Here is a 22,994-nt window from a genome sequence, read left to right on the forward strand (position 1 = left end):
CTTGGCTGGTCTGGTCCCAGCTGCTGAGCCAAATAGTGGCAGCTATGGTGTCTACACCTCAGAGACTCTCTGGCGTGCTATGAGTTGCTGCTGAGCACGTGGGCACAAGTCTGGGCATGTACTGGGCAGTGCTCACAGCTGGGGCTTGTTGTTAGAAGAGGGCCACTCCTCAGACCTCCCAGTGCTGGAGAAACCTTTTAAGGTGGGGGTGAAGGAAGGAGTTGGTCCTGATGGAGGGCTTAATCCACAGTTTTTATTCTAGGCCACATAGCCTCTGAATGCAATAACAATTCCATCAGGACCACCTCAGCACGTGGTGTCCAGTCCTATTTCCCAGGGGAGAAGGGGAGGGCACCCAGGGACCACCAATCCATGTATGGGGGGAGGGGGCCTCAGGTGAGAGGGACACCTGGGTGGGCCAATGGCTCCCAGGGGGTGGAGAGCATCCTTTGAACCTGCCAGTCATTCGATGCTCCCCTGGCATTTCTGGGTTGATAGACAGTGCCCAGCAGGGGTCAAGGGTGGGGAAAGGAGAGGTGATTGACACAACACCTGGGGAAGGAAACTTCAGGGGAGGGACCGGGGAAACTGAGGCACACCATGACAACACACCGCAACACTAGGTAACATTTTCTTACCTATTGGTTTGAAGTGGATCCTGTTGGAATATGTTCTCAGTGAGATGTCTGGTATTGGACCCTCTCTCCCTCAGCTGGGGAGCCACACAGGGCAGCTCACTGCATTTCTTGGCTTTAGTCTGACCTATCCCAATGTTTCTGCTGTCTGCCACCATCATTTCTGAATCCAGCCATCTTGTCAGGGTTTCAGAGACTGGTATTGCCTTTCAAGTTGTTTCTCAGGATATTTCTTGGCCTAGTATATCACATGCTTATATTCATCTGACAAAGTTATCGGTCCCTTCCCTTGTTTAGACATGACTTCAGCTTTTTGAACAAGGCCTTGCCTTTATTTGCAGGCACTGTGTCTGTGGTACCTGTGAGAATGAGAGAAGCAATGTTGTGCCAAGTGCAGCCATTCAAGAAAAGGTTCCCTTGGGCATACATTTCTGAATGAAATAGTGTGATAATGGACATCTTTGAAATTTACTGTGTGCAGGAAGAAGGAACAACTGTGCCAAATTATTCTTAAGACAAGATCCAAAATGACAACAGATGTCCATGTCTACTGGAGTCAGCAGATTCATGTCAGCCATAATTTTGGGCTAGGGCAGCCTGGGGGCCACACTGTGCCAGGCTTGACTCACCTACCTCACAGCAGCCTGGAAGCATCTATATATGCTCTTTTTCTCATGGCTTACCTGGAGCTGGATGCCTCATTCTCACAGTTGCTCACTAACATGATGTGGGCACACACTGTGTGATGCACATCTCGTCTGTGCATATGGGGGATAAAAGTAGGGGGAAAAGAGAGTCAGGCCCTGCTGTGGTGCCCAGTGCTCCATCTGGAGATAGAACACTCCATTAGGGAGTGAGACCTATGAGGAGAAGCTGAGGGAGCTGGAGGGACTCAGCCTGGAAAAAAGGAGGCTCAGGGTGATCTTCTCATTCTCTACAACTCCCTAACAGGAGGGTGCAGCCAGGTGGGAACTGGGCTCTGCTCCCTGGTAACAAGTGACAGGAACAGAGGAAATGGACTCAAGCCATGCCAGGGGAGGTATGGGTTGGACATCAAGAAGAATTTTTTCATGGAAGGAGTCGTTAAACATTGGAATGGGTTGCCCAGGGAGGTGGTGGAAACACTGTCCCTGGAGGTAATTAAGAAGTGACTGGACTCTGCTCTGATTGACAAAGTGGTGACTGGTCACAGGCTGTACTTGATGATCTCAGAGCCCTTCCCCAGTCTAACGGATTTGGTGGTTCCATGATATGCTCTTCTGGGTTTCTCAGCAGACAAGTGACAGACTTGCTGCAAGTTTTCTACAACAGCTGTTCTGTGCGGGGAGCTGTGATGCCTCATGTGTGAAGAGAGGAGGGGATGGATACACTAAATTCTTAAACACTATCACACTACTGAGAAACTTCCCAGCCCTGGAGCAAACATAAAGAGAGAAGGTCGAGCAGTGCAGGCAGGAAGCTGAATGCTTTCTTCAAGCCTTAGCAAGTTGATGTGAGAAAACAAATTCATCAGCTCATCTGCCTCAATGACTCATCACTGTTATGCTCAGCTAAAGGCAGCACTCAGTAATTCTTGCTCAAATCCAATAACTCTTCTGTATCCTTTATGTATCTTTCACAAGAACCAGATCTGCCTCCTAACAAGCTTATCTCCAATCTTCAGGGACACAACAAAGCCCTGGGGATCAAATCCAGCAGGCATTAACACACACTGGCTCCATTAGGCATTATGCAGACTCTGGGAAGTATTCTGCTCCTCAGAGGAGAGGTGATGTGATTTTACAACAGGGATCTTCCCTAGCCTGCTAAAACCTTACAAAAAAATGAAGACTAGATACTAATTTCTTTCCTCCTACCCTTGCAAGGCCAAAGCACCTCCCCAGTGTTGCCATCTTGGACTTGCCATTGTCCTGGCAGTACCAAGCAACCTAGGTCTAGTGTAGGGGTGTCCCACATTGTCCCTTATTCCAAGGCCAAACACAGTCTCACTGAGCAGGAGACAAACCTGGCAGCTGCAGGTCTTTACTGGCATGGCTCAGTGTGGCTGTGTGTCCTGTGCAGGCAACATCTTCCCCCTGGCAATGGCACCCACATGGGTCTCCCTCATCACACATCCACCTGTAAGGTGCAGCCAGCCAGGTTTACCTCCTGGTGGTTAAAGAAGTAGAAAAGAGACCAGATGATCAAACCTTTAAAAGTAATTTATAAAGAACATTTACATTCAGTAGTACAAAATGATGTGTCATTTCAATATTCCTCCTGAGCACAGCACCTGCAGAGAGGTGAGACCATACACTCAGATCGCAGCGTACAGAACATGTGCTTCCAACTTCCAGTTATCACAGAATATTACAAGGATCATCGAGTCCAACTCCTAAGTGTTGAAAAACAGCTGTCTGGATCTCCCAGCCCTTCCAATGTGATTTGTGTGGGGACTCCTCCAGCCTGGGCTTTGGAGTTCCCTCCTTAGGGGCAATAAGTAGGGACTGAGATCCATACCATTACAAAACTGGTCACTGGCACAAAGAGTACTTCCTTTGAGAATAACATGTTTTATCTTATGCCTTTCCAAAAGCTTTCATTTCACTATGCTCAGTTTTCATTTTTTAACTGTATACAGGGCACCTGTTTTCTCAGAAGAGGTATCCCAGTGGTAAGATTTGTCACTTGTCAGCCATAATAATTACTGGCAATAGGCCAGGGCCTCCAGAGGCTGATCCAGGCTAAACAGATTCCTATCAAACATTAGGTGGGTAAAACTTGACACTGCCAGAGTTAATCCACCTTCTTATTTTTAAAGTATTTTTCAAGATTAACACACTTGACAACAATTATTATACAGTCTTAATACAAGTCAAACCACTTTGATCCCTTGCTATCTGTTTTGAGGCTACAACCTATAGTAAGCTTTTACTGAAGGAAGACAAAAACCTTCCTTCAAATATCCGTTGACTATAAACACTTTGGTTTATGGGAAGCAGGAATTCAGCTACAATACTGCAATTGCACTCCAGTTTATCTACACAGTGAGCAAAACTTTCTACATATGGTGGCCTGGGGTCGCTGGAGGCCAGGCCAGCAGCACAGGACGACAGCTATCTTTCCTTGGCATGGCCATTGGCACGGTGGGCTCTGTTGTCCAGGGGCTCAGATCCATTCCTCTGGATGTAACCATTGCTTGTGACGTTGCTGAAACACGTGATCCCATTTTTCTCCTTTTCTCTCATTTTATCTCTTTCTTCATCCTTGTCACTTTCTTCTGTGTCACTTCTCATGTCCTTTTCCATCTACAAAGGCAGGTGAGTGAGAAGCCAGATAAACACAGCACTTGCACAAGCAGCAGTGATGGCTGAGCCACAGGCTGACCACGCACCTGCTGCCTCAACCACTCAGCACAGTCCTGCTCTGTCCCTTCAGCTTTTACATTACCCTTGGGAACATGTTCTTCTTGCCTCTTTGTTTTCAATCTCATGAAATCTCATCTGTGATCCTGATACATATTCCTGATATACATAATTCCTGAAATTAGGAATTACAGGCTGCAAAGCAGAACAAAACCACAAATGCCCAGGACTGAAGACAACTGTGTAAGCCTGAGGAGATCTACATTGCTGCCCTGGTCCATTTATAGCATGAGGGAGAAGGATGGGGGAGGCAGTTAATCAAGCTCTTTTACACTTTCCAAAAGGGACAAGGAGCTAACTTCTGCCTACATGGCCTGGGTGGCTGCAGGCTGACAACACTTGGAACAGGCTGGAAACATGCTTCTCAAAGGCTTAACACAAAGCCACTCCACTCTGACTGCATTCAGTTTTATGGTCAGGCTTTCCCTCTTGCTGTTTATTGACTTGGAGACCTGTAATCCACTTCTGTAAGTATTTAATTAACTGCCTTAAAAGGAAGGCAAAAAAGAAATAATGGGATGAAATGACAGCCTAGAAAAAAGCAGCTCAGCACTTCCTGGCTTCTCAGGCTGTCTCTACTCTGCCATATAAGATGCCAATATTAGGGACAAATTCAGTGTCACACTCCTTGTTGGGCAGAGGGAAAGCTGCAAACCCCTTCTGTGACCTCAGCTTTAGAAACTGCTCAGGGGAAAACAGGTGCTGCCCAGAAATTTAGTCTCCATTTATGGCTATCCATTCTTCTTGAGATCTCCCGTATCATATTGAGAACTCTAATTCAGCTCATGCTCTTTCCAAAGATCACGACAACCAGATGCAGACAATGCTTGTAAAAATCTAAATTTGCACGGAATTCAATCTGTCTCCAAGGACAGTATGGCTGGGAGATAGTATCTGCTGTGAATAACCTGCACCTTGGATCGCTCTGGAACTGACAGATCAGGAAATATACAGGAGTCTGGACCTGCAGCATAAGGACAAATTGTAGTCAATATTTCTAAATATATCCATTTATAGCCAGAGAATGTGACTGAGGCCTTAAATCTGGCAAGATTCCCAAAGGAACTATAAAGCTGCTCCCTCTATGAGGGAATGAAACTTGTACTTCAGGATCTAGGCTGAGTTCTAATTACTTGGGATTAGTAAACATCATGTGAGAAGGTGGTAAAGATTACCCTGTAGCCAGAGGAAAACCGTGGAGACCAGAAAGAAGCAAGAAGAACATGAACTGATTGCAGCAAAAGTTTCGTGGCTCTCAAAGAGAGAATGTCCTGTATTCCTGATGATATTGCTTTGGGCTACTAAGTACTGTAATTGAAACATATCTGTTTAGGACAATTCTTTTTTGCTTTTTACTGAGCAGTAAAGTTTTCAAATATATTTTTATATCAAATCTGGCATATCCATTTTAGATAAAATAGGAAAAAATCTGAATATGCTTCAGGATTTTCCTCCCTGATGGTTCTTTACTTTCTAATAAGAGTATTACCTTGTCGTTTTACACTACAGTAACTGCACTGGTAATTCAGCCCACACAAAAACTAGGAAAACAATTAAGTTGTGTCTTCATTTCCAGCCCTGTTTCCTGATCTGCAAGTAATTTGCTCTGTGCTGCCTTAAGAGAAGGCAGATAAAGAAAATGGGAACAATCAGGATAACAGGAGCCTTTAATGATTCCTCTCAGTTCCTGTAAGACAGAATTCCTCAGCTGGATACTAATAAAACAAATCATCCTGGGCTCTGAGGTCACTTCCCACAAGGCACTGACTGGTCACCTTTGGACTGCATCCTTGGCATGTGGCTAGTCATGGTTTTGATTCTGGGAAGAATTTTGTGCTGAGCAGCACTTTGGTCTCACAGCAAATACTGCAGGCCAGAAAGAATGGGATGTGGGATGCATTCCATTTCAGTTTATACAGCTGGAGCTCAGATACTCATCTCTGGTTGCTCTGTGCCTGTTGAGCAGCACTGCCAGGTGACGTATGGAATGGATCATAATTTGGGCATGCCTCTTGCCCTCCACTGCTGGAAGAAGAGCTCAAGCGGCTGGTTTAGACAGAAATACTTACTGTGTGAAATCTGCAGCACAGTAACACAATTGTAATAAAAAATCCTGTACAATAAGGGAAACACTTCTGCACTGACCTCACCAGTTACGGCAATTCCCTCTTCACTGATTTCTCAGTCTTGTTACAAATGCAAATCACACTGCACAAAGTGTTGGGATTTTTACTCAGATGTCACTGGCATTGTTCACAGACATCTCTCCTGGAGTCCAATCCATATTTTTGTTGAATATAAGCATCAGAAGTGGACCCAACATTGTAATGATTCATAAAAATTTTTTGGTCAATTTTCCCTAATATAACTGAGCTTCCTTCCACCTCACTGTTGGAAACACACATGTATAATTTCAATAGAACAATAAGGAATCCATGCCAGATGGACCCCTGTATTCTCAAGCAGTCTAGGTGGACCCTCCCTCCCCATGTGATGTAAAGGATAGTACAAACTGATGCATACCGTGCCCTGGATGATGAACTTGTAGACCATGTGAATAATTAGGCAGGACCAGAAGACATGGAGCAGCTGCAGAACTAGCAGGAGAACATTCACAAAGTAGTATCCAAAGAAGGGTTGGAATATCTCCATGGAGTAATAGTAGGTGTTATAAAGCACTCTGCAAAACAAAGGGGATTGCAGTGGAGAGAAGGCAATTGTTAACAGGGCCACAATTAAGTTCCAGAAATTTGTAGTCACAGAGGAAGTTTCAGATCAGCCACTTCCATCTTTACCTATCCCAGTTATCAGTTCCCCACCCGAAGTACATGGGATGGAGCCACTGGCCCAGGGCTCCAGGACTGCTCTGTGAACCCAAAGAGCAGCCTTGTTTACCCCAAGGCAGGTGCAACAGCCATGTGGCACCCATGTGCAAAGGGGAGGAACACATGCTCCAGGACAAAAAAACAAAGGCTGCAGCACCCAGATAATCGTCCTGTCTCTTGGAAGGCAGCTTCTCCATGTCCCCTCACTGCAGCAGACTCACGTGTAGGGGTAAATGACCAGGCGGCTGATCAGGAAAACAGCTGAGAAGATCATAAAGAGGCTGTCACAAGTTTTTTTCCACTTCATGTAATTGAATATCTTAGTTGGCTGGAAGGAGAAAGAACAATTAAACAGCAGCCAAGACAGCATCTGCACACACTCCAGGGGGTTAATGAGACAGGTATGACACAGCCTGCATGCAGAAACCAAGCTCTCCCCAGCTCTCAGCTGGGCACCCTTGGCTGGGTCAGCAGAGCAGCAGAGGGATCTGGGGAATACCCCAGTGCTTGGCTGATGTTAGATAGAAGGACATTCTGTGACTGAATAGCACCTTTGCTGATTAGGCTCTGCCTGGCTCACCTCTAGGAAGCAATCAGAAGCATCATGAATCACCATCACCAGTGTCCCAATGCGGATGTAATTGGCACAGTATGAAAAACTGATCAGGAAGATGGTTGCAGCATGATGGACTATCTGCTCCTTGAAATCCTGATGAGAAGGGGAACAGCAGAGAACAGAGTACATAATGCACCTCCTGCCCCAGTGCAAGCGTGGTTCCTGAAGGCAGCAATGATATCTCTCTACCTAGTGACTAAGAAACCTCCCCGTACAAAGTCTTACCCATGTAATTATTTTACCAAATGCATTCTAGAAATGTAGGCAACCAAGAGACCCAGGAATGAAGAGCTCATGGTGTAAACTGAGGATTTCACAACAAAGAACATTCTCTCCACCAGCCTGATGCTGCACCCTGTCTGTTGGGACACTGGCACCAGGAACATAAGCAGTTTTACTGGCAGAGAACCATCTCTTTTCCTGTCTCTATGATTAGTGCAGCCTAGAAGAGCTACAGAAGAACAATTTTTATATTTGGATTTTAAATTGGGATTGAGAACTCTGCAGTACTTTGCACCTTTCTGTATCAAGGTTGGTGTTCTCCATTTCCCAGAGTAGAGAAAGCTAATGAGTGGAAATGAAAATTCCTGTGAATGAGCAAGGAGAGAGTGCCACAAAACCTTGACTGGCACTATACACATACTTTTAGAGGACACTCTCTTAAGTGTTCAGCTTGTGTCCTGTTTGTACTTGATTCTCCCCTGAGACTGCCACTCACCTTCCTCTTCACATCAAAGGGCAAGGTGAAGACCAGTGACCAGTAGAAGGAGAGCTCCAGCATGTAGTACCAGAACAGGGAGGGCTGGAGAGGCTGTGAGAGAGGGAGAGACAGGGAAACACCCATCAGATACATTAGTGCAAGGGCTGCAAGTGAAAACTCCTTCCAAGGCAAAAGAGAACTGTAGTGGGTTGATGCTGACTGGATGCCAGGCAGTCACCAGTCACTGTCACTTCCCTGCACAGCTGGACAGAGGAGAGAAAATATAACAAAGGGTTCATGAGTTGAGATAAGGACCAGGACAGATTGCTCATCAAACATAGTCATGGGCAAAACACACTTTAATTAGAGATATGAATTAAGTTAATTGCTAAAAAAATCAGAGCACGATCATGAGAAGTGAAATAAACCCTTAGAAACACCTTTCCCCTTTGTCCCTCCCTCCTTCCCAGCTACCCAGGTCCCTCCTGTGGAAAACAGTTCTTCATGAACTTCTCCAGGGTGAGTCCATCCCACAGGCAACAGCTCTCTGTGAACTGGCACAACATGAGTTCATCCCATGGAAAACAGTCCTTCCCAAACTGCTGCGGCGTGGGTCACTCTTCCGTGGGGTGCAGTCCCTCAAGGACAGGCTGCTCCAGCATGGGAGCAGGGCTCCTCTCTCCATGGGTCTCCCACAGGGCCACAGCCTCCTCTCAGGCATCCCCTACTCTGGTGCGGGCTCCTCTTCCACGGGCTGTGGGTGGATCTTTGCATTCCCATGGATCTCCAGAGACTGTGGGTGGATGTCTGCATCCCCTCAGGATCCCATGGGCTGTGGGTGGGTCTCTGCCTCCACTGAGGATCCCATGGGCAGTGGGTGGATCTTTGCATTCCCATGGATCTCCAGAGACTGTGGGTGGATCTCTGCATCCCCCGTGGATCCCCAGGGGCTGCAGGGGCACAGCTGCTTCACCTTGGTCCTCAGCACAGCCTGCAGAGGAACCTCAGCTCCCACACCTGGAGCACCTCCTGCCCCTCTTTCTCCACTGACCTTGGTGTCTGCAGAGTTGTTCCTCTCCCATGTTCTCAGCCTGCTCCTCTCTGTCTGCAAACACAACTGTGCAATAACTTTTTCTTTTTTATTTTTAAATCTGTTACCACAGAGGTGTTACCACTATTTCTAATTGGCTCAGCCTTGGCCAGTGGCAGGTTCAACTTGGAGCCACCAGGGATTGGCTCTGCTGGACATGGAGGAGGATTCTGGCAACTTCTTACAGAAGCCATCTCTGTAGCCCCCTGCTACCAAAAACAGGCAGCGAAAACCCAATACAACAAATCAACAAAGCTGGCTCCTGCAGCTACAGGGGGAAATAGTTCAACTGAACAACACACTCACTAAATGTCATCTGTGCCAAGATGAAGTCAAACAGCAGGAGTAATTCAACTTTTCCACACCATGTCAAACATTTAGGGAACCACCATGAAGATCATGAATATTTTTAGGATTTCTTCAGCATTATTTTGATTTCTGAGCAGACAGTACAGAGTTTTAGAAACTACATATACCAATTCATTATGGTGGAAAAGGAGTAGCTGAATAAATCATTCCCTTTTTAGGCATGAAGATGCTTCATATACCCTGCACTCTGTCACAAATTTTCCAGTTTAATCAAAGTAATGGGGGTGAAATCCAACCCCAGCAGGAAATGTAATTCACATTCTTTTGGAAAAATTATCTGGGCTTTTACAGATGGGAAATGGAACGCTTAGACCACTCAGCAATATCTCATTACTTAACAAGCAATTTTTGCTGTTGTTGCATTATATGACCTCCTTAAACCTGAATCTATTTGATAAATAATTACTATGACTAAAGGGGCTTTGCAACCATTTTCAAAGGAACATGAAGTATTGTACTCCCTAATACCAGCTGGTTATTTACAGCCTTCATAAATTTTAGTTTGTTTACCTTTGTAGCACCAGCAATTGGCCATAAGAGGAAGCACAGCTGGATGCCCTGGGGCTTCCAGGGAGGATGTGAACATCTCCCTAGCTGGTATGTGCTGGTCACACTCCAGGTTATCCAAACAGGAGCTCTGGATCAGAAGCTATTTTTTCTCCCCCCGAAGATCAGACTATTTGGGAGAACTGGTGTTTCTTTTGTCATTGTCTGTAGCACACAGCATGGTCTGTTTAGTAGGAATTGTAATTAATACATCTGTTGTTCCTGCTAATACACAGGTTTGTCCTTGACTTGCTTTTTGCCAGTGGGATATGACCAGCCCTGGTTTTGGTATTTTCTGGCTGTTACAAATGTTGGAAAATGGGTGTGTGTTGGATTTACATGGGAAGGTTTTGGTAGGGGGGTGGGGGCAGAGGTGGCTTCTGTGAGATGCCAGAAGCTGCTCCCTGTCCGACAGAGCCAGCTCCAGACACCTCCAGGATGGAATCTGCCACTGGCTCCATGAGTGATAGTGGCAGTGGCTCAAGGACAATGTATTTAAGAATGGGAAAAAACTGCTGGGCAAGAGTGGTGTGGAGAGAGGAGTGAGAAAATGAGATACAGCTCTGTAGACCCTCAGGTCAATGCAGGAGGAGGAGAAGGAGCTCCTGGTGCTGGAGCAGTTTCCCCATCAGGCCATGGTGATACAGGCCATGCCCCTGCAGCCCACAGAGGTCCACGGGGAGCAGCAATCCACCTGCAGTCCCTGGAGGTCTAGTCCCTGACTAGAGCAGGGGGATGTGGCCCAAGGAAGCTCTGAGCCTGTGGACACTGTGCTGGGGCAGGCTCCTGGCAGCACCTGTGAACCTGTGGTGGAGCAACGATGGAGCAGTCCATTCCTCATGGGCTGCATCCTGTGGAAAGGACCCGCAATGGAGAGGTTCATGGAGAGCTGGCTCCCACTGGAGAACCCTGCTACCAGAGCAGGAGGAAGGAGCAGCAGAGACAAGGTGCGATGGACTGACCACAACCCCCACTCCCCATCTCACTGCACCGCTGCAGGGGAGGAGGTAGAGAATGTGGGGGTGAAGTTAAGCCCAGGAAGAAGGGAAGGGTGCAGGAAGGTGCTTTTTAAGATTTGGGTTAAACTACTCTTATTTGACTAACAGTAAATGAAAATAATTTTTCCCCAAGTCAAGCCTGTGTTACCTGTGATGGTAACCAGGGATGCTCTCTCCCTGTCCTTATCTCAACCCATGAACCTTTTGCTATATTTTCTCCTCCCTTTCCATTTGAGGAGGGGAGAGAAAAATGGGCTTGGTGGGCACACTGTGGCCAGCCAGGGTCAGTCCATCACAGTGTGCCATTATGGAGGTTCCCCTTGTTTTTGACAAGACATGTACCACAAGTGCACAGAGCAGGAGACAGAGGGAGCCAAGTGATCCTTGCAGTCTTATGTTCCTATTCAAGCCCCACTTGTTTGTGTGGCTTAATTTTTACACAGAACTACAGATTTGCCCCTAAAATTTTTGCTTTTGAGCAATACTCGAATTGTTCAGACTCATCCTCTAAGGCATTGCCTCACTCTTCAGTCATTAGTCCCGTTACATTTCCTGTGCCTTACGCTGTTAGAATTGGGCATTACTTTTCCCTTTATGGGTTTGCAACCTCCACATATAGTCAAGGGGTCTTGTTCTATCTTTGAGTGTCAGACAAAACCCCTGGAACATAAGTGTTCATTTTCTCTTGGTAGTGACAAAGTGCTTTGCCAATTCATCTTGTCTTGCATTAGATGATAGCAGGTACAAAGCTGTTGTCTCCAGATGAGGGTCTGACTTTGAATTCTTAGGTCTTCCGAGTCTGAATTTAATTCAATGTCCTCTTTTTGTCACTATTATAATCTGATTTTCAAAAAATACAGAAACACAATACAAGACTTATAACAGCAGTTTTCCTTCTTGTGTGACTCACCTGTTGTGGATATCCTGTCCAGCACTCTCTATGGTCCCAAAGCCAAGGCTTCTGCAAAAATGAAACATGTATGTGAGAATATCAGAGGAGCTCATTTCTTATCTAATGTTGTCTAATTCCTTTAGTTTGTTACAACTATAGACTTTGTTGTGTTTTATTACAGGCAGAGCTGGTCTTGCTGTCTGGAATCCAATTGCCAAGAGATTGCCACTACAAGGACTTGCATCTGCTTGTGACATTTCTAAATTGTGGTTATTTGCCTGAAATCTCACACACTATTTAGCCATTCCAAATAAAATAGCTTAGAGAAGACCTCTCCCAACTTTTTGCCAACTTCTACACGCTTGATGTGGTGGTGATGTTTTGAGCATTTAAAAATAATCTTACAAGTGTTTAATTAGGAATATCTGTGATTTAGACAATAACACTTATATGTGGATAGAAGGTTGAAAACTGGTGTGTCAGGTAAGTTGTTTTTCCTTTAACAGTGAAGGTTTGCTGCAGTTTGTTAAGTAATGAACCTCTGAAAAGATCCTACTCTGTTCAATAGAAAATTGAACTTGGCAGTTTTGAAAATTTAGAACTTGGCAGTTTTGAAACCTTCATAGAAACATGGCAACTAAAGTCCCCAAGAGTCCTCCCTGCATGGAGCATGCTCTGTCTGGAGCTGTGCCCAGAGTGGGTCAGAGCTCACAGAATACAGCAATGCCTCACACCTATGAGGGTAATTTTCTTTAAGTTCTAGAGGGCTCCAGGTGTCAGAGCTGAGGCAAGAAGGCAGCATTTCTTCTTCCCACTGAGCACTGCTGGTGTGTGGGCGATACAGAGGCAAAGCAGGAGGCAGTGGGTTTAGGTGCAGTGATAATTTTGAACAGACAGAGTCCCTGCTGACTGAGAGTGAGGTTGGGAATAGAATTTACAGGAAATACATGTGCAGAACCAGGAGAGATGTGTGATATTGAACCAGAAAGCACAAAGCAAAAACCATGAAACAACTATGGCATACTGTTTACCTAAGCTAGAAAGAACTCCACATCCCTGAATTTCATCATTCCTCTATTCTCAGCAAATATAGCTGATTTCTGGTGGCCTACTGGAAGATAACTTTCTTTTGTTACAGGCTGTTTCACTGACTTACAGACAGAGGTTTTTGCTATCAGTCCAAAACTACTAATGCAGAATTTAAACATTTGCTTTTTTCCTAAAGAAAGAAGGGAGTTTCACAACAACAAACACATGTTTAAAAGCTACTCAGTTAATAAAGTAAACATGTGAAAGTCAGAAAAATCTCACAGGTATATATGCATGTTAGTTAGAACGTGTTGGTTCTTTGTCCTTCTTTTCAAAGTAGTCATTTCAGTACAATTTAGGTAATGGAATAACATTTGCTACAGGATCTAGAGGTGCTGTCTGTAGGATGGATGTCTCCCTTTTTTTGTGAAAATTGTAAGATGTGTGTTGAATAAAGACATGGGTTACAAAAAGTGAAAATGCTATTTCATCCATATAATGGACAGGCAACATGCTGAAGAATATGATTTTGTCCCTTGTTGCCATAGGGCTCTTGTACAATGCTAAGCAGATCATCCAGACCAAATTTCAATAGCTGGTCTCAAAGAACAGTCTTCTGTTTTGATGTAGAGATTCACAGAACAGTGCAGCTGGGGTTCAGATACCTTCACTCCTCAGCTAGCTCATCCTCTCCTCATACTTAAAAACTGACTTGAAAGTCTGTGTAAATTAAAAGTCCTTCACGTGTTACAATGAGAGGTCACAAGGAGAGTTTGTGCCTGCTGCCTTGGGATGTGGACATTTTTACATCATTTAGCTCATCAGACCAGACCAGAAGACTTTTGCAAAGCTCACCCAGGGAGCCAGACACAGCAAAAGAGTCAGGGGAACCTCGAAAACAGAGGCAGCAGATGGCCAGTGCCCTAGTCCCAGCTCAGTGAACACAGCTCAGGGACAAGAGCACACCCATGGCTCCTCTTACCACTTCTGCCTGATGAGCCAGTACAAATTGCATCAAGAGAACTCACTATTTATCAAATTAGAGAAAAGGCTGAGGCATGAGCTTGAACCAATCACATCCTGGGTAAGGAAAACAAAATTAGCAGATAAAATTATTAAATTGCAGTCCATGCTCCAAAGGAAGCCAAATTTATTTACCTTAAAGAGGTATTGGATACAATACACAAACAGGCCCTGCAGCTTCCAGCTTAGGTAAGTGTTCTATCTCCTACCCTGCAGAAATTTACTTTTATACAATCCCAGCTGCCTTCTGCTTTGCCAGAAGAAGAGGAAACATCTTGGTTCTGGAGTCCTTAAAATAAACACAGCCCAGTATGTCTGTGGTCTCCTAAGTGTGCTGTGCAGGAGATCTACACCAACCTGTAGGCAGAATAAACCCCTCGAAGAAGATCTGCAAAGGCATGTTTGACAACAAACTCTGCCATTCTTGCAGGCATAGGCTGGGTAGAACAGAAAGTGACTGCATGTGTACTCACATCGTACAGGACAGCGAGTCCAGTGAAGAAAGAAGTGATGTAAAATGTAAATCTCCAGCTACAAACAAACAAAACAAAGGGCATTAGAATCCCATTAATTAACCCCTGACCCGCAAGTTTGTGTATCCTCACACTAATTAAAATAATTACACGATTAAGGCAAAGACACGTTAGTATGTTCAAGGTTTGAGCAGAACAGGAGCAACTCTTTGCATTTTACCAGCACATTTCACAGACTTCACAAAGAGCAATTCCTTTTCTGTAGAGATGGCAGAGGACACAAGAATCTTGCTGACTGAAATCCTGAGGAGAATAATCCCAAAGCTTCCCAGCAGTAGCAGATGCATTTGTAAAAGTGAAACAATGCCAATCTCTCTCCTAGGCCTTAAGAGATCCAGCCTACTAGATATGTTATCATGTATAGTAACTAATTACTGTCATGTTTGGCTCACTGAGGAGCCAGAAATTATTTTCCAACATTAAACCCACGCAGAAGTACATACAGTTTGTCCAGATCAGTGGACAGAGGCATGTCACCTGAATATTCACACATATAGTAAGGAATAGGGGGAATTTCAACCTAACCAAATAAACAAGTTATTAATAAATGAACCACAGGAAATATTAAAAGGAGTAAAACTGTCTAAATGAGTCCTTTAATTTCAAAAAAATCTCCATAACAATTCAGACATAACTGCATTTTGAGAGACTCCACCTGTCAATGAAAGCCCCAGGAATTCCAAGACAAAAATAAACTCTGTAAAGCTGCTCTGTCACATCAGAGAGATGTTCTGTCTACAGATTGCACATGGTGACAGGGGATGGGGGAAGGACTCTGTCCTCAGTGGGCTGAGGCAGAAAAGGATTTACTATTTCCTACTTTACTATTCACTACAAGTCATCAGAGTGCAGGGAGAGCTGATATTTCATCCAGATGGAGGCAGAATAAACATTGTTCCTTTACAACTCCTTATTCACTGTTTCTGTAAATATTTGTAACTATATGGAATATTATAAATAATTAATACACATCCTTTTCTTCTTTTTCAATTAGGGTTTTTAGGCAGGGGTTTCAAAGTACAGGTGGAGTGTTCAGTGGAGCACATACTGATGAGCCCGAAGTTCATGCCTAGCCTATGGATAAGATACACACTTTTAGATAGATGAATAGTACTCCAGGTATTTAATGATTTCTTTTGCTTATGTGGCTTTCCTGGGGAACCCAACTCCTTACACAAACAGCAGAGCAGCCCCTTGTAAATGAGGCATTCCAACCAACCTGTGGAGAATCCTCCTTTTCTGTGGAAAGCTGAGCCAGGACTGACATTCAAATGTATCTGTCCTGGGATTTATTTTGTGCCTCCACATAAAAAGGACGATTTCCACACAGCTGTTTGCAAGGCAGTTTTTGCTCTTTGCTCACAAACTTCCACTCCTGTGGAAGGGTGCTGGTTTGTGACTTTCAAGATGCTGAAAGCAAATGACAGCAGAATCCAATCCAGCCTGTAGCTTTTGAAAGCAACAGCGTGCAAAATAGTTGCAGAAAAGGTGCAGCAGAAGGAATCTATGCAGAAAGGGAAACTATGGGGAGGGAAACAGAAAGGATGCCTTTTTAGTAGGTACTGAAGCAGCAGCAAAGCACTAAGATGTAAACAGCAGAGAGTTTTTCAGGTTCAAATATGTGTCAAAGCAGGATGCCAGTGTGACAAAGTCAGGAAAAGTCAGAAACAAGGGACCAGTAAGGAATAAAGATACAGCAATAAAAGGAGACTTGGGATTGCAAATAAGGGGGAAAAGCAGGAAATGTTTCCAAAACAGAGAGGCAGCAGAGAGTAATAGCAGAGCCAAGTGGGTCAGGGAAGACCCAAGATGCTCTCTGCATAGGAATAGAGAGCAGACAGGGATCTGGGATCTCTCTTAGGGATGGAGAGCAGACAGGGAGCTGGGATCTCTCTGAGTAGGGATGGAGGGCAGACAGGGAGCTGGGATCTCTCTGCATAGGGATGGAGAGCAGACAGGGAGCTGGGATCTCTCTGAGTAGGGATGGAGGGCAGACAGGGAGCTGGGATCTCTCTGCATAGGGACAGAGAGCAGACAGGGAGCTGGGATCTCTGAGGAGGGATGGAGGGCAGGGGGAGGCAGCGAGCTGTCTGTGGAGCTCAGCTCCGGTGAAAACTGAGTTCATGGCTTGTGCTCCTGCTCACCAGGCCTCGCTGAACTTCTTGGACAGGCTGGGCCGGTCCATGTTCCTCCGGTGCCGGAACCACTTCTCCACCTTCCTCACTGGCAGGTCACATTGCTTGGCTAAACTGAGCAGCTCACCCTGGAAAACAGGTGAGGCAGCAGGCTCAGATTCAGATTCAAAGTTCAGAGAGGGCAATATCTCATCTGACCCACCACAGAGCCCAGCTGGAGCCCCTGGCCAGCCTAAGTCTGTTCAGGCTAAGGCATCTTTACTGAAAGCTGTCCATTCCTAGTGTAAAGATCTTGGATAGCAGAAAATCTTTTCATTCCCCTCTAATCAATTGGTTGTAAATACTAATGTTGAAACTTCTCATTTTTTATGTTAACTTCCCCAGTTTCAAACTGGTCTTGTCTCCTCACAAGAGTTTGTTGCCTAATCACTTCCTCACCCTGTCTTCAGGGACCAAATCCTTAAAATCTGTCACTCCAATAAAGATCACTGCAGCGTAAATCATATTTTATGGTTCTGCACTGAATCTTGTCACGCCTGCCAGCAATTCTGATGCAGTATCATGGTGGATGTAATGAGCAGGAGCAACATCATTTTCCTACTGGATATTCTCCTCTTGTGGTAAACCTGTTAGGGGTAATTCTTCAATATATAACTCACAGAAATCCTGCAATTACCTTCCTTCTTGTCCTTAGGCTGTTAAGAGTTTGTCATGTTTTATATTCCTACTTGGAAGTGTCATCATGGATAACCTTATTTTTTAAGTAAAGCAATAGTTTTTCATGGAATGTATTTACATGAATTGGTATCATGTGAGAGTGGCCTACATACTTTGAGCATGCTGTACAAAAATAAGTTGATTACCAGTTGATTACCAGTTTTCAGATGTGCTGCTTTCAGATGTGCTGTTTTATGAGCCCTGTTCTGGAGGTGGAGACAAATGGAGATATTGATTTACATTTTCCAACTGCTCCATCATGTGGAATTCCTCCCAAGAAATGGCTGCCAAGAACTGCAAAATCTCATATTGCACTGGACAAGTAAAAGCTGCCTCTAAGCAGTGGTTTGAGAGCTCATGAGAGGGGAGGGGAGCCAGTACACTGGCTGAGGTGTCCCCAGTGAGTGGAGAGAGCCAGCAGCAGTTCCTGCTCCACCTCATAGTGCTGTCTCTGGGTGAGGATCTGTGCCAGTATCCCAGATCTGCTGGGAGAAAAACACCACTTCAGTGCAACAGGGGTGCAAGAAGAGCTGCGGGAAAAACCTGCTGGCAAAGCCAGGTCTTGAGTTAGATCTCTGCCATAGAAGCAGTTATACTGAGAAGTGTTTGGATTCTGGGGACAGAAAGGCAAGAGGAAAGTCAACCACATTGTCAAGTGTCCCTCAGAACACTCCTTCCTGTTGTGTTTTTGTTTTACTGGTATGTTTACTGTTTGATTTGCAATTTTGTAGTTTCCTTATGCTGTTCCTTTTGTCCCTGCCCTTTTCCCAGAATCTTTTTACTTTTCCTTTCATTAAATGCCAGTCTCTTCCCCAGCCTGCATTCTTTTGAGAAATTTTCCTGTCAGTTTTGTATTTCTCCAAACTTTATTAGCTCACTGAAAATGTTCTCCTCCCTTGAAATTCTTTATTGGTTTATACATTGTATTCCCAGCCTTGTTTTTCACTCCCAATTCTCCTGATTTCTAAAGATTGTATCCTCCCCTGAGACCTGCCCCCATATATAAGTCACTGTCTGCCCCCAGTTCAGGGTCCTGGGACGCTGAAGAGGGGAAGTTTTACCATCGAATAAAGTTACCCCAGGACCCGTGGTGCTGCTCTTTGTTTCCATGCTGCTGGTAGCTGGGATTCAGCGGGGCTCAAAGCAGGAGTCTGTCGCCCTCCCTGTCACCATCCAGCCGGCATGAGCAGCACCTTCCCACTGCTGCAGAGATGGGCTGGCTGCACTACCCAGATCAATGCCTGCATTTTAATTTTAGCCTCTTTTCCTTTATTTCTGATCTGGTACTGCACGTCCTGATGCTTCTCATGCCCCACTGCAGCAAAACCATGCTGCAACGGCCTTGGTGAAGCAATGTGTTTGGAGCAGGATTGTTCCTTGGGACTGGAACCCATGGTGAGCATCCTACTCACCCATCCTCTATAAGAGTTCACAGCAGTTGCTTTAAGGCCGAGAGAAAGTCGACAAAACCAAGCTGAAATAAAATCAAATTGCTTTCCCTACCACAGAGTTCACACTCAGGGACTTCCCTGACCAGGTTAAATTCTAATATTGCCTGACAATTCATAATCCTGCTAGTGGTTTTTACCATCAGCAGCAGCCATTATAACTCTGGGTCATCTTTCCAATTTCTTGAAAAACACTTTTCTTATTCCTCAGGGGAAAACTACCCACCAGTTGTGTTTGCAGGTTTCTGAAGCCCCTCACAATCTCTGTGATGGTGGCCAAGACTCTGGCTTCTTGCAAGGCCAATCTCAAACTCATGGACTGCATGGCAACAGAATGACCCAGTCCAGGACTACGAGATCAAGCAAGACACATTGGCTGAGCTGCAGAGATAGCAATGTGGGAGCTCAAGGTAGCTGATTTTTTTTCAGGATTTGCCAGTATATGAAAAGAAGCCATCACAGAATGGCTGGGGTTGGAAGGGACCACGGAGATGACCTTGTCCAATGGGCCGTGCTCAAACAGAGGAGCCTAGAGCCAGGTGTCAAGGACCACGTCCAGAGAGCTTTGAGTTTTCCCAAGGATATAAATTCCCAACCTCCCTGGGCACCCTCACAGTAAGAAGGTGTCACTGATGTTCAGGCAGAGCCTGAACACGGGTGCTGCAGCTTGTGCTGAATGTGGGGTAAGCAGGGACAGGAGCTGTCACTGCTCCTTTCGGGAGCAGCTTCCTCCCGCTGCTCAGAAGCAGAACTCAGAGCTGATGGCATGGCAGGAGGACCCTCCTGGCAGGCTGCTCTCAGGTAACCATGCTACAGTCTTTCCTTTCTGGAGCTTCCAGACATGAATGGCATTGCTAAACTTCAGGATTCCAAATGGGATTTTCTACAGGAAATCTACAGGACAGCAAAGAAAGAAGGGACTCACCTCTTTAGGGTTCTTGCGGCGGGTACTATAAAATGTTTCCAGCACAGGGTTGGGCTGAGCTTTTGGTCTCTGCTTGTCTCTCACACCCAGCTTTTTACTGAGGGGCAGGGCTATGGCTCTGCAAAAGAAAACATAAAGGGTCAGCCAAAAAGAGATCAGTGATTTCTGATTTTGCAGCACTGTTAAAATATGATGCAGTACATAACAGCTGCTTCCTACATGTGAATCTAAACATGAGTATCATGATGAGCAGATAAAATCACAAACTTACAGTAGAAACTGCTGGACTTGCACCCTACTGCTCTGAGCTCTGTGCTAAGATATTCAAAATTACACGAGATTGGCAAATGTGATATCCTCCTTTGTCAGCTTCTGAATCACCAGTCACGAGTCTCTGGTGTCCTTGGAGCTGATGGGGAGAACCACAGTGGTGATAAGGCCTACAGGATGTTCCCTGCTTGATCTAGAACATGGAACATACACGACATCCACCTGAACTCAGGCCTTGGCTCAGGGTCAAGAGGGAGGCTCTGCCAGAGGTGTATTATTAATGCAGAAGAAATGCCCTGCTGAAACAGGAAGCCATTTGGTCTTTCCCGGAGTAACTTACCCCCATGTTTCCCAATATAAATCAAATACCGTTGCAAAATAAGGACATGGCAACTAGAAACCTTGTCACAAGCAACTGATGTTTGCATCTTCAGTCTTTCACAGTGAAATAAAGCAAAAAACCCCCAAACCAACAAAAACAAACAAACAAACAAAAAAAAAAAACACAACCAAAAAAACCTGCATAAATAGAAAAAAATTACCCAAGGAAAACTGTTCAGAGAATTCCTGTGCTCAACTACTCAACTCCTCTACTACCAACACTCTTCTCTACCTCTGCAGCAGGAAACATCCTCATTGAAGGTGTGAAGTGAGATCCTGCATAAATACAGCACAAAGACGAAACTTGTCAAACTTTTTTTTTTTTAATATCCAAATAATCTGATTTTTTCTTTAATTTCTCAATAATTAGCTGTTCCTATTAACTGCTCCCTTTTACACACTGCACTGGGTAAGTGTCTCTGTGTTACTGCAAACTGGTGCTGAAGCTGGTTTGAGCTGACAGCACCAAGCAGAGGCAGTGAGTGCTGAGCCCCACACCTGCTCTGCCTGGTCACTCCTGATGTCCAGCCAAGTCCTCTGATCCATTCTCCCTAATGATTTGGACACAGAAGAAGAATTCTTTTCTTTCACTTTGCTTAAAAAAGCTGCAAAAACTGTTTCACTGTGTAGGTGTGTAAAGGTGTTCTACTTCAAAATAGTATGGTGTATATTTATGGCTGTGATTACTTGGTGTGGTTACTTGTGCTTTCTGACAGGCACAGAGCTTATACTCCATGTGCATGTCTTTAGGGACTATTTCAGGTCCAGAATCACCCAGATGGGTCTTTTAGAAGTTTTCTTTTCAAGAATTCATTTCTTAATTTAATTAACAAGTATTAAAAAAAATAATTATAAAAAGACCCCCTGCCTAAGGAATGCTGTAACTTCTGTTAAACCACAGAATGTGTACACATTTTGCTCACTCATATAACAGCTCTCACTTTTCTTTTGCACAGCCAACCCACCTGCCTGTGTATCAACTGTTCTTTGTCATTATCTCTGGGAAATTCCTTTGGCATCACTGGCTATAGGAACATTCAAAAATTTACCAAGACCAACGAAAATTACATGTTTCTACCATAAAAGAAGGGCCAGAGCTACGTGTGCTTGCTGGCAACAAGAGGCATAGTGATCACAAAACCACTGACTAGTTTCAGTGAAATTTAGCACCACCCTGGCACTGCTGCTGGGTGGCAAAGGAATATAGCCATCAGTGGGAATTCTGGGTTGGCTCTGACTGCTCTCAAGAAATGTTTTAAGTGCATCTAATGACTTTTTTCTATATGAAGTGATTTGTTTAATGAGTGATACTGGACCAGCAAGTCCTGTGCTAAGAACAATAAGACAGTATTTCAGTAGTATCTGTAACTCCACTGAAGTTGGGAAAAAAATCTACCTTAAGCTCTGCACTAGATATCTTGGTTCTTATATTAAACAGTGGGCCTGATCTTTCTCTTTTCAAAGAACAGGCATGAATACAAGCACCTCTGAAGAGGAAGATGTAATCAATTCTATTGTTGAAAACAACCTTATTGCCACTTCTTATCAGGCCATATTGGGAACTGAAATGTATGACATTTTCCAGATACATTAAACAAAGAGAATATCAGGTGTCAATGCAGCTTGCCAATAAATTTATTTTACTGAAAAGTGTCCAGAAAAATGTCTTAATTTTGTTTAATCCCTGACTTTTCTATATTTCCTGATTTCTTATGGTCATGGCATAAAATCTCACTGTAACAGAAACAAGCCACTTGCAGTGGATGAAATCAGGGTGTAACCAGTTACAATTACTTTGTTGTTGAAGTTTTGAGTATACCCATGATTTATGGAACCAATCCTACTTTTATTGGAACATCATTGGGAAACCAAGGCCTGAAATTCTTCCTAAGGGACATTTGCATGTGTTGGCTGTATGCTCTGACTCAGTTCTCAGTTAAGTCCTGTTCCAAGCACAGCCCTAAAAGGATGATGCTTGTTCTGATTTCAACATCACAGATATATCATCTCAGTGGCAGGGACAGCCTTATCATGGCACTTTATCAGCTCTCAGGGTAAATCTGAGGACTAAACTGTGCCCCTCTCAGAGTCAGACATAGTCAGGGAGATGATTCTTATCACCAGCCTACAACTCCACCAGTGAGCACCTCTCACTCCATGTTTTACTTGGCAGAGGTCTCACCAAGGCACTTCATTCAGTAACCACAGAACAAGCTGTTTTGTGCAAAATCTCCTTGAGCTGAAACTAAGTGGATTTACCATGAATGGGCTTAAACTGCTACTCTCCCACCTTTCAAAAGTGGGCTACACTCCTTCTGCAGAGGCTTTTAGAGTTAGTGTGAATAAATAATTTAACTTTGGGGGTGGATTTTTTAAAATATTATTTATAAGGGTGCCACTTGCAAATACCTTCAAGTACAAAGAAATGCAGAACCAGTGACAGCAGCAGTCCAAACTT

At 44.6% G+C, this 22,994-nt stretch overlaps 1 protein-coding gene across 6 annotated transcripts in view; it reads right to left on the reverse strand.

Annotated features, from left to right (window-relative positions):
* Positions 1-2,815: 2,815 nt before the first annotated feature.
* CERS4 (ceramide synthase 4) overlaps positions 2,816-22,994 on the reverse strand; it is a 45,169-nt gene continuing 24,990 nt past the window's right edge. For all 6 annotated transcript variants that reach the window (XM_039696715.1, XM_039696714.1, XM_039696713.1 and 3 more), the window contains 9 exons: positions 19,886-20,003; positions 16,805-16,923; positions 14,601-14,658; positions 12,094-12,144; positions 8,199-8,291; positions 7,445-7,573; positions 7,086-7,192; positions 6,563-6,719; positions 2,816-3,922 (listed from right to left, as the gene is read on the reverse strand). In XM_039696715.1, coding sequence (XP_039552649.1) covers positions 3,731-3,922; positions 6,563-6,719; positions 7,086-7,192; positions 7,445-7,573; positions 8,199-8,291; positions 12,094-12,144; positions 14,601-14,658; positions 16,805-16,923; positions 19,886-20,003 — 1,024 coding nt within the window. In that variant the 3' untranslated portion in view covers positions 2,816-3,730. The remainder of the gene's footprint in view (positions 3,923-6,562; positions 6,720-7,085; positions 7,193-7,444; positions 7,574-8,198; positions 8,292-12,093; positions 12,145-14,600; positions 14,659-16,804; positions 16,924-19,885; positions 20,004-22,994) is intronic.

This window comes from Passer montanus, unplaced genomic scaffold (genome assembly GCF_014805655.1).
Source record: "Passer montanus isolate IOZ18808 unplaced genomic scaffold, ASM1480565v1 scaffold114, whole genome shotgun sequence".
Taxonomy (NCBI): domain Eukaryota; kingdom Metazoa; phylum Chordata; class Aves; order Passeriformes; family Passeridae; genus Passer; species Passer montanus.